General features: G+C 52.7%; 1 protein-coding gene across 2 annotated transcripts in view; it reads right to left on the bottom strand.

Annotated features, from left to right (window-relative positions):
* The window catches only part of EPHB2 (EPH receptor B2), a 228,142-nt gene extending 216,258 nt beyond the window's left edge, over positions 1–11,884 (bottom strand). For both annotated transcript variants that reach the window (XM_049878222.1, XM_049878223.1), the window contains exon 1: positions 11,777–11,884. In XM_049878222.1, coding sequence (XP_049734179.1) covers positions 11,777–11,837 — 61 coding nt within the window. In that variant the 5' untranslated portion in view covers positions 11,838–11,884. The remainder of the gene's footprint in view (positions 1–11,776) is intronic.
* Between the last annotated feature and the right edge of the window lie 389 nt (positions 11,885–12,273).

Below are 12,273 nucleotides of genomic sequence, written 5' to 3'. Positions count from 1 at the left end.
TACTGCTATGATGCTGAACAGGTTCTAGCAGAGCTTGTAGACTAAGACAAACGAGGAAGAAAAGCCTGGCAACCTACTTCTGAAAAATCAGTCAGTGAAAGCCCTATGGATCACAACAGCCCAATCACCTTGTGCGTGGGGTCGCTATGAGTTGAGGGCTGACTCAACAGCAGCTAACAACAACAACAACAACACTGTCCAGGGGCAGAGCCCTGTACTTTCTGTATGCCCCCACCCCCCGACCCTCCACCCAGGGAGCTTGACAATTGGCACTGAATCCTAGACCTGCAAGCGGCCTCCGAAACTACTGAGTCCCCTCTACCTTGTTCTACAGAAGAAGCAGGGGAGAGAGGGCCCAGGGAGGAGAAGCAATCTACTCTCAGCCCCACGGACAGTCAGGGGTAGATCTAGGATGCAAACCTGAACCCTGCAGGGGCCAGACGAGCAACACAAACGTGTGATGCAAGTTGGTGGCAGTTACCCCTGGCACTCACAGGCTCTGTCTGGAGAGGCAGTTACTCTTTGGCTGAAGCTAACCATGGCCATGTGGGAATGTGGGCCCAGCGAAGCCAGACTGTCTGACTTTTTAGAGAAGCCAGAAACAGGATTTCTCTGTAAAATATCTTGATTTTCAAATGTTGGCTAAGAATTCAAATCGGATTGATGGTCTTTGGGCCATCGAGACTGGCCTTGGGATTCGAGCTTGATCTCGTCACTGGCTTCAGGCAAGTTGTGTTATCCCCCAGGCCTCAGTTTCCGTATCTCTAAAATGGGACCCCTGGCTCCTGCCCACTTACAGGGTTGCTGTGAAGACCGATGAGCTAATACATTTGGAAGTACAGCTGTGAATGGTCCTGTGACCGTTCCATAGTCTCAGTCCTCTGTGGAGGGGCCCCTTACAATGTAATGAGTTAACACCCGATTTGTCTAAGTTAGAACAACATTATTCTGACCATTATGACAGAGATTGCATTTTTATGGCAGGTTTGTGATTTCCAGAATCCTCCTGCTTGCATTATCTCAGGATGTTGATGGAGTCAGAGGCTGGACAGCTGCCTCAGAGGCCCTGGCTCGAGCCAAGCCTTTCTTCTGAGTGAGGAGGCACGTTCTAGAAGTGGCTATGTGGCAATGAAGAGCATAAGCTTCAGAGTCACACAGACCTGGGTTCAAATCCCTGCCTTAGCACTCAGTAATTATGTGTCCTTGGGCCAGTCAAGGTTTCCTCATCTGTCAAATGGGCATAATAATAACAGAACTACTTCGTGGGGCTGTTGGGACCCCCATGCCCAAACTCAGCTCCACCCAGCCCAGGTGTCCCTCACATTCTGGGCCCCTCCTTTGGCCTTAGGCTTCATGCCAGTCTTGAATATTCCTGACTTCTGCTGCCATTTTTCATTAATTCCTAGGTTCCTTTGTTCCACAAACACTTTAAAAAAAAAACTCTCCATTGAGTTGACAAGAATTAATGGCTTCTGACTTTGTCCTGGAGCCCTGGTGATGCAGTGGTTAAGAGCTCAGGCTGCTAACCAAAAAGGTCATCAGTTTGAATCTACCAGCTGCTCCTTGGTAACCCTATGGGGCAGCTCTATGCTGTCCTATAGGGTCTCTATGAGTCGGAATCAACTCAATGGCAACGGGTTTCTTTCGGTCATTATTATGGCATGGAAGTTGGTGGGTATGGGGCCAAGGAGGGCATGGCCATTGAGGACCCTACTGGCTTCCTGGGAAAGTCAAGCTGGGGTTGGAGCATTTAAGAAAAATCAGAAAGTCACAGGCTGGAGGGGTCTCTCAACAACTCAGCAAGTCAGGCCCTTAGCACATATGGATGGGCATAGGCATATTGGTATGTGGGTATATGGCATATTGGTATGGGGGTTTACACAGGTGATAACAGCTAGAAGTATCTACAAAAATCAAAAGAACCAAACCCGTTGCCGTCAAGTCATTTTCGACTCACAGTGACCCCGTAGGACAGAGTAGAAATGTCCCATAGGGTTTCCAAGGAGTGGCTGGTGGATTTGAACTGTCAACCTTTTGGTTAGGAGCTGAGCTCTTAAGAAGTATGTATAAGTATGTGTAAGTACAAGTATGTGGGTAGAGGCACATCCTATCCATTGAAGGCACAAATACAGACATTCCACAGACATGACCTAACACCTTCCAAGATTGGTTTTCTGGGTTTGAAAACTTAGGACCATAGTCTCATGGGATAACTCCGTCAATTGGCATAACATAGCTCACAAAAATCATGACCTGCTTCCTAGCAAAGTGAATAGCATGTAGGGTCTTAAAGGCTTGTAAGCAGCCATTTAAGGCACAACTACGGGTCTCTACTTACCAGGAGCAAAGCAGCAAGAAGGTAACCAAAAGCTCAGAGAAGAAACCAGTCTACATGAGCCACATCCTCATCTACCCTGAGGCCAGAAAAACTAGATGGTAGCCAGGTACCATCACTGATCGTTTTGACTGAGGACATAATAGGTGGCCCCAGAAAGAATGGGAGAAAAATGTAGAGCAGAACTCAAATTATTAAAAAAAAAAAAAAGCCAGACAAACTGGAACAGTACAGAGTAGGGGATTTCCTGAGACCATCACCCTAAGACACTCTTTAAACCTAAAACTTAGTTTAGCCCCTCAGATCACATGTTAGTGAAGTAGCAGAATGGCACACAAAATAAAGGACATTACCTGTAAGATCGGTGCACTACTTAGAAACCATCAGGATGAAATCAAAAGGTCAACAATCACTGGAAACCAAAGATGAGATGATAAGGGGACAGGGAAACTAGAGTACTGAAAAGGGAAAAACCAGAACACAATTAAAGAGAATATTGACACACTGAGATAAATGTAACCAGTGTCACTGAACAATGTGTGTTGAAATTGTCCAATGGAAACCCAACTTGCTTAGTGAACTTTCACCGAAAACTCAAGAAAATATTATTTTTTTTTAAAAAAGAGAGAGGCCCTTGCCTGACATCTTTAGCTTTTTCCTGTGGTCTAGTGAAGATTTTTTTTTTTTAGTGAAGAAGGGGTGGGGAGAGCCAGAGACAGGGAACGCTGAGTAAAATGGCACCCAGGTTCCCCTACTCTGAATCTAGTTTCCCATGGGAGTCAAGCAATAACTGCATGCTCATCACACGTGAGGCTCTCACTCAGCTTCGTCTTTCAGGGATTAACACATTCACTCCTCACAACCATTTCAACAGCTAACCAACCAGTCGCCATTGAACCAATTCCCACTCATGTCAACCCCATGTGTGTCAGAGTAGGACTGTGCTCCATAAGTTTTCAATGGCTCTGTTTGACTTTTAGGAAATAGATCGTCAGGCCCTTCTTCCAGTGGGTGGGCTTGAACCTCCAACCTTTCAGTTAGCAGTCAAGCACATCACTTGTCTGCATCACCCAGGGACTCCTCTCAAGAGCTAGAAACTTTTATTATCCCCATTTTAGAAATGAGGGAACAAAGACTCAGAGAGCTTAAGTAACTGGCCAGAGGACACACAGTAAGGGACAGTCAGTCTCTAGATATCCTTCGTGTAAACCCCAAGATCAAGAAAGTGGTCAGGGCTAAGTTAAAGGGCTGTGGGGTTTTAGAGAAAGGAGCAGGTACTTCTGGCAAGGGTCTGGAAAAAAAAAAAAAAACCAAACCCACTGCTGTCGAGTCAATTTCGACTCACAGCGACCCTACAGGACAGAGAACTGCCCCGTAAGGTTTTCAAGGAGCAGCTGGTGGATTCAAACTGCTGACCTTTTGGCTAGCAGCTAAGCTCTTGACCACTGTGCCACCAGGGCTCCAACTCATAGCTACCCTATAGGACTGAGTAGAACTACCCCATAGAGTTCCCAAGGAGCAGCTGGTGGATTCAAACTGCTGACCTTTTGGTTAGCAGCCGACTTGTTAACCACTGTGCCACCAGAGCTCTGAGCACCTCCCCCCTCTCCCAGGGGACTGCAGGAAAGTGACAGATGGCTCTAGGAAGCTCACCTATAAACGTCCAGGCTATGGGACCTACGTAAGCCCCCAGGTGACGCAGGGGCGCCAGGGAGACAGGTGTCCCCTCCCCCATCCTCCGGAAGACTGCTGCTTTAAAAGGCCCTAAAATGCTTTCAAGGCAGCCTTATCAGACCTAGCCGATCCCAATCAGGAAGTTTCCAGGTGCTATCCTGATCAACGGCCGACCTCGCCCTGTAAACTGTACAAACATTCTTCCTTCTCTGCCCTCCCCCAGCCAACCCCCATCCACCCCAATCCCAGCAGGCAGGCAGCCCAGGCCTGTAGGCTGGAATTCTGATTGGTTTCATTTCATTTCATTTCAGCTTTTTCCAGCTTCCTGCTGAGGTTTCTCTTCCTCTTTCCCAGGAGTCCCATGTTTTATCTTAGGCTTCTGGGGGGCAAATCTGTCTGCCGATGGAAAGACCTGAGGAGTGTGTTAAAAATACAGACTCCCTGGCCTCCTTCCAATTCTACCAACTCTTCAGCCAGGCCAGGCCATGGGCCTTGGTTGGGAGGCGATGGGGAGCCACAGATGGTTGTTCAGGCAAGGCAGTGGGTGGCATGGGTGGAGGGTGGCAATGGGTGCTGGTAGGAGGTAGGTGCAGGGAGAGGGCACAGATCTGCATTTTAGGAAAACACTGGTCTGGCTGAGGGGGCCAGGTGGCAGCTGAAAGAATTAAACAGCTACTTCAAGAGTCCAGATAAGAGCTGACTTGCTCCTGAACTTCTTGGTAAGTGGGCTCAGATAACTCATCTTCACCCCTAGAACCTCGTCCTCTGGACAATCCACAAACGAATGAATGCTGGCTGAATTAATGTGTGGGCAGTGGCGCGGACGGCTGAGTCCACCGCACCACCCAACACACACATACCTCTTTACTTCTGCCTCACGCTCTATACTTTATAAGGAGCCTTCAGGCAGGCTCTCTCAGTGGTGAGGTGTAGGTGCGATTATCAAAGCACAAAGGCAAGTGTCCTGGAGACCCACCGGGGCTCCAAGAAAGAGAGTCAGTGTGTTGTTTTACTGCCGCCCCCCACACCCCCTACCCCAAAAAAGGGTCTGCCCTAAAGTCTGGAGTTGGGGTGGAATCGAGGCAGGATCCGAAGCTTCTACATAGCATCTTGGCTGGTGTTCTAGAAGGAATCTCAGGGTAGGTCTGGGGTTCTAGGTGAGAATGAAAATGGCCCATCTGGCCCCTTGTGCCCCCTGAGATCCCAGGGAGTCAGCTGTGGGGCGTCTGGTCTGCAGGTGTGGGACCACCCTCCAGAGGTCACCAGTGGCCAGGACTCCCATGACCTATGGCCTCCATCCCACCTCCCACAACCTCCCCACCTGTAGGACCCCGGCCAGCTCCACCTCCACCAGGAGGCTGGCCCTGATTTACCCGACTCTGTCCTCAGTGGAAGCCCAGGCCTTCTGTCACCAGCCAGCTCCATCTGTCCCTTCCTGCTATGGTCTTTCTGCCTGCAGGGGTCCCATCTCAGGCCTAAACTCATAGGTGAGCTCTGGGTGGGCAGAGTTGGCCAGCCCCGACCCTGAATGCCCAGCATGGCTGCCCCCACCCCAGCTCTGAGGCTGATGTAGAAAAAAAAATGAAATGGGGACAAAGGCAATCCCACAGGGGGCTGGGGCCACAGCAGGGCAGAGGGCAGTGGCAGTGGGAGCGGGGATGTATCTAGGGCCCCAGAGTTGGGGGGAAGCAAGCTCCCACTGTGTGCTCGGGCTGTGGGCTGATGTTTTCAGAACCGTTTTGGGATATCAGTACCACTTTGGGAATCTGCTGAAAGCTAAGGCCCCTTTCCCGAAGAAAATCCATATTAACATCAAACGTTCTATTAAAATTTCAGGGTGTTCACATACCCCCAGGACTTAGGAGGCCCATGGACCCCAGTTGAAAGCTCCTCCCCACCTACCCCCCGGTCTAAGAACCTGAATATTTTCCCTGATAAGGTCTGGAGAAGAAGGAAGAGGTGGAGTCTTGGACCTACCCACACTGGGGGGAGGAAGATGGGGACTCACGGGTTATTGGGGAGATATGGAGGACTGATTTGTTACCCGGACAACCCAGACATCAAAAAGGGGACCAAATTAGGACACAGGCGTCACTGACCATGTCCATGGCAGCAGCATGGGCATGACCAGGCCATGGGAGGGAGGGGAGGTCAGAGCGGCCACGACCAGCATTTGACGTACCCAACCATCTGCCTGAAACTTTATGTGGGTGTCTATAGAAACCCCTCTACCACCCTTCTGTCAGCTTGCTGTACTATGGTGGCTTATGTGCTGTTATGATGCTGGAAGCTATGCCACCAGTATTTCAAATACCAGCAGGGTCACTCATAAAGGAGAGGCTCCAGTGGAGTCCAGACTAAGACAGGCTAGGAGGAAAGGCGTGGTGATCTACTTCCAAAATGTAGCCAATGAAAACTCTACAGATTACAACAGAACAATGTCCAATAGACTGCTGGAAAATGGACCCCCTACGCTGGAAGGCACTCAAAATACACAGTGGCAGAAACAATGGACTCAAATTCACCCGTGATTGTGAAGATGGTACAGGACTGGGCAACATTTCATTTTGTTGTACATGGGGTGGCCATGGGTCTGAGTAAACTCGACAGCAAGTAACAACTGACAACAGTTTCCCCTGAGGACACTGAAGCCCAGAGAGTCTGAGCTCCTCACCCCAGGGCACACCGCAAGTTGGCATTTGAAGCCAGGTCTGTGTGTCCCCTAAGGCTGTGAGGTCGGCAGGCCCTGTTCCCTACACAGAGCCAGAATCCCTTCTCCCACTCAGCACCCAACAGGGAATAGATGCCTGGTGACTCTTAAAATAAACGGGCGGATGGAAAAATGAATAAATACGTTAACTTGCTTTTGAATTCTACCGCATTTGGGTTTTAAATCTGAGCCCTGATTTCCTGGCTAAGACGGGTACATGAAAGCAGCCTCCTTTAAAAACTGCGAAGCAGAAAAAACAAACATAAAAGGAAAACCAATTCCACATTAATCCCACTGAAGGTCGCTGGGTCTTAGATACGTAATGCCCAAAAGGTGCACCCAGTAGAGGGCTGGGCGGGGATAGCAAAGACAAGGGGGTGAGAGGGGTGCAGGCAGCCTACCTCCCCCTGCCCCACCCCAAGGGGGATCTTGTCTAACCAGCTCACTGGCTGCTGCAGGCCCATTCGAATTCTTTGGTCCAGCTAAACTGGTCTATTGATTATCCTCAAATGCTCTCCTGCCTCCCTAGCTTTTGCTCAAGCCATCCCCTCCAAATTTTCCTCGGGGAAGATTTCCTTGATCGCCTAGCTGGACCAACCTTCTCCTCCATCTCTGTGCCACTCTCCTAATGCTTAGCACACAACACAACAGAATATATTCATTCATTGACTGACTATGTCATTGAGTTGCTGAGTACCTACCATGCGTTGGGCACAGTTCTAGGCACTGCGAATACTGTGGTGGACACGACGGAGAAGAACCCCAGCCTCTGGAGTTTACAGTCTAGTGGGCAAGGTGGACACTAAACAAGGAAATTAACCAGTCTCTAACACCACTTCAGGTGGCAATGAGAGTTATAGAAAAAAAACAAGCAGGTAGGGGGATAGAAAGTGGCATAATTGGGGCCTGTTTTAGATAAGGCAATCAGAGACGGCCTTTGGGGAGGTGGCCTTTGAGCAGAATCCTGTGTGCCACACCTAGATATTAAAAAATGAGCCAGATGGGTCCCTGCTCTCAGGGAGCTCACAGTCTATCAGGGAACAGAGAAGCTGGCCTTATCTTGACTATGCAGAACTGTATCTGGCTCATCCCCACACAGTGGAAGTCGGCAATCTTTCCAAACACGAATCTGACCAGGTCCCTCAATGGCTCAAGAACCTTCAATGGCTTCCCACTGCCCTTGGCGTCAAGGCCAAACTCCTCAGCCTTCCATCCTAGCCTTCAGGACCCGACTCACTCCCTCATTCTCAGCTTCATACCCCTCAGACACACCCAGTAAAACTCAACCATAATGCCTCCACGTCTTTAACGCCTCTACATCTTTACATGTGCTGTTTCCTTCTCCAGGCAAAATTTGCACCCTCTACGTTCCAAAGTCAACCTTTTGAGAATACAGTTTGTTACTTGGACAGGTGGCTGAGAAAGTTTCATTGCAGGGGATAGGAGAGAAAATGGGCAGTGAGAAGCTGAGGCAAAGCATAAAGCCACAAAAGACGAAATATCCCTCTTCTATTTTTTTTTTTTTTTTTTTATCCCAAAGAGCCTCTGCTGCCCCAGGTGGCTCACAACTTCCTTCTGGTAGCACTCTGGGACACACTGATCATATCATATCTTTTTTTTTTTTTTTTTAAATAATAATGTGAGTTTTGGTGAAACTTTACACAGCAAGTTGGTTCCCTTTTGACAATTTCCACACAAATTTTTCAGAGACGTTGGTTACATTGAACACAATTCATCCACATCCTCTTCCACTGTGTTGTCTGTTCCCTTTCCAGTACTCTAGTTTCCCTGCCCCCTTATCATCTCATCTTTGCTTTGGAGCAATTGTTAACCTTTTGGTCTCATCCTGATGGTTTTTAGGTATGGCACCAGCCTTACGGGTACTGTCCTTCATTTTGTGTGCCATTCCGCTACTTCACTAAAAGGTGATCGATCTGAGGGGCTAGGCTCAGTTCTAGATTTAAACACCGTCTCAGGGCGATAGCCTCAGGGAGTGCCCTGCTCTCTACTGTTCCAGTTTGTCTGGCTTTTGTTTGTTTTGCTTTTTTTTTTAAGAATTTGAGTTCTGCTTTACGTTTTTCTTCCATTCTCTTCAGGACCATCTATTGTGGCCCTGGTCAGGACGGTCAGTGATCACATTATATCTTGCCAACTGTTCTCCCTGTCAGCTTGTTGCCTGTCTCCCTGCCCACCCCAGCATTCGGCACACACTCGGCCAGAGAGGAAGCCCCATAAATACTTGGAGATCGAATGCACACATGCACAGAGGAGTCCAGCTCTCTCTAGATCTCAACCTTTGGATTCCATCTAGTGGCTGGTCTATGACCAGCCTCTCTTCCTGTCGAACGTGTCCCCAGGGCACTTCTGTGCGTGTCGAAGACCACTCCACACGCTCCAGATTGATGTTTTCCTGGAAGGTCCTATTTCTCATGGTTTGGGGGGGACACTAAGCTCATCAGCCTAACCCAGGAGCACACGCGCTCACGCATTCTCTCTCCTCTCTCACACTCCAAGGCAGGAGCTGGGAGTTTCCTAGGGCCCTGATGCTCAGGACAGCATTAAGGACAGGGTATGTGGGGGGGTTGGCCACATGTCTCTGGATGCTGGGAGACACCGGGGTTGTTCCCCACCACAGACTGTGCTGCCCCCAAAAGGATCCTGGTCTCTTCTGGGATGTGCCTCAGGCATCACTGCTCACCCCCATCGCCAGCCCCCTAAAGGCCACCCCAGCTTTTCAAGGTGGACTTTTTCCCTTTGCTTATCTGGTCTGAGCCACACAAACACCCCTGGAGACAGGCAGGACAGGCATTATGATTGCCTTCATTGACAGACGAGGAAACTGAGGCTCAGAGAGAGGACGGAGCTTGTATATGACAGAATTCCGAGAGTTTAGCTAGACCATTTTTCACTCGGGCAAACTGAGGCCCCTGTAGGGAAAGCAACTGGCCCGGGGTCCCACAGGGAGTTAGAAGCAGGCCCCTTGATGTCCACCTCACACCAGCTCTTTGTGAACCCCCTGCAGCCCCTCTCCAACCCTGCCCCCATGTGGCAGCCTGAGCAGTCACCCCTTCCTATGATATCAGCAACCCAATTGCCCCTCTGTGTCCAGAGCCCGGGGCCCAGCCTGGCCACAGCCCACTAGATTCCAACCATGGCCAGGGCTGGACACACATCGCCCTTCTATCTACCCCCAAGGTAATGAAAAACACACCCAGGCCACTTCCAACACGAGAGGGGCCAATTTTCTTCCCCTCCAGCACTGCTGACTGCAACCTAAATAGCAATATTTATGCCAAGGTCCCCATAATACTGTAAACATCCCGACGTATAGCGGGCCAACGAATGAGTCATTTCCCCAAAGCCAGAGTTAATAAGTGGTACCTCAGCCCTATTCCAGAGAGCTGCCGCCAGCAGCAAGGCCGGGGGGCTGCCCTCCACACCCAGGGCCTGTGGCACCCCCAGTGCCCCAGTGGCCCCACTCCGGGAAACCGCAGGCAGCAGCCAAATTCTCTAGGAGCTGGAGGACAGCTGCCTCAGTGCCAGGAACTGTGGCTGCCATCCAGGGACATCCCCTCCCCCCAGACGGTGGTCACTAAAGTGCTCATTACAGGGCAAGAAACCTAAGTTATAACATGGGTCCCCCAACTGAGCAGTTCCCAGGGGCTGCAGGGGCTGTAGCCCCCTTGCCTAGTCTGATGAAACTGCCAGAAGGGAAGGGGCATCCTAAAGGGGCCTGAGATGGAAAAGTTGAGGGTAAGTATGCTTTACCCCTCAGCCCATGGTGGCAGAATCCTGGAAGGGGCTACCCTGTTTAGGGACAAGAAGACCCAGCAAAGGGAACAGAGCTGGGCTTCCAAGTCCTCAGACCAGATTGTATTTTTATCACCCAATGGCCAAGCATGAGACAATGGACTTTTCTGAGCCTCAGTTACTCCATCTGTGAAAAGCCAGTAAGAATCATACCCACCTGGCTTGCCTGAAAGACTTACTTATTTGAGGGAATCCAACAAAATTGTGGGTGGGAAAGCACTTTGTAAAGCTAAAACTACCTTGTCAACTGTGCAGCCCGTTGTAATACAAAGTACTTTATTAACTGTAAAGCGGTTTGTAAACTGTAAAGTGCAGTACACATGAGAACCATTATTCATATTCATTTATTTGCCTGCAAGCTTGGCCATTCCTGGTAGACACACCCAGGCCCCACTAACTTTCCCTCCAGAGCAAGCTAGCTTAGAAGACCCGGCGGCCACCCCCGCCCTGCTGGGGGTCGGGTGGTACCAACACTCGTGGGCCATACGGAGGGGGTTCACCGACCTAGCCAAGGCTAACACATGGCAAGAGCATCTGGTCCCGCCCTGGCGGCAGCCGGAGAGTTCCCGGGGCTCCAGTGGCCACGCTGAGCTCTGCCGCCTGCGGGGCGGTGGCCGGCAGGGGTGCCCGGAGACCCCGCGCAGCGGAGAGATGCCCACAGCCCCATCCCCCCCGCGGTCCTCCCGGGGAGGGGACCCCATTGTACGCTGCGGGCGATGGGCAGGCACCGGCGCGGGGGCTGGCGGCGCGCTCACTCCACTCTGCCAATCGCCACTCTCGGGGCGCCGGGCCCCATTCCGGGGGCGCGGACCCGGAGCCCCCGCCCTGGCCAGCCGTGGTGCCTCCTTCCCTCTGCTCCCTGCCAAACTTTCCAGCCCCGACCGTGCACCGGGCCCCTCGCCCCTCCACCGGGTGCCGAGCCAAGCCAGGCCGGCGAGAGGGGGGTGCCCGGACCGGGGGCGGTGAGCGCGCGTGGGCAGCCCCCAGCCCTGGGCGGTGCTCGCCGGGCTGGCTACAAAGCCTCGGCAATATGGTCCCTTCGCCTCCTCCTGGCACAGTCAATCAGCGCCCGCCGCTCCCGGGCGCCCGCGGGGCCCGCGCCTCCCTGCGCGGCCGGACACACCTCCCCGCGGCCACCTGAGCCCAGCGCCAGCCCCCGGGCAAACTTTGCGGGCCGCGGGGCGGAGGTGGGCGCCGGTGGCCGCCCGTGCCCGGCCGCTCCCCGCCCCCATCGCCCGCCCGCTCACCTTCCACGGCGGCGAGAAGCGGCAGCAGCAGCAGCGCGGCCCCCAGCCTCCGCAGGGCCATGGCTGTGCTGCCCGGGGCCTCCGGCCGCGGCGCCGCGGGGCTCGGGCGGCCCGGGCGGGAGCGCGCGCCCCGGGCTCGGGGGGCCGGGGGGAGCGGCGAGGCGCGGCGCACACACAGCCGCCGCCACCGCGCAGCCAGCAGAATGAGCCATCCAGCCCGGGCAGAACGGGGACCCGGGCTCCGCCAGCGCTGGGCACGGCCCACCTGCGCCGCAGCGCGGGGGGAGCCCGGTCTGGCCACCGCCCCCTGCACGCACCTCGGACCCCAGCTGGCCGGACGCGCCCCGGAGCTCCGGGTGCCGGGAGTCCACAGGGTCACTCCGGGGTCGCGGGGAGCTGGAGCGCGTAGACTCCACGCGCCCGGGAGACGGAGACCCCGGGCTCCCCCCCGCGCAGCAGTGGTCTCTTCCGGCGCTGTGGCTTCTCCAGATAAAGCA

The sequence above is a fragment of the Elephas maximus genome, chromosome 3, assembly GCF_024166365.1.
Source record: "Elephas maximus indicus isolate mEleMax1 chromosome 3, mEleMax1 primary haplotype, whole genome shotgun sequence".
NCBI lineage: Eukaryota > Metazoa > Chordata > Mammalia > Proboscidea > Elephantidae > Elephas > Elephas maximus.
Note: the sequence above shows the minus strand (reverse complement) of the source record. Positions and strands in the feature narration are given on the sequence as shown.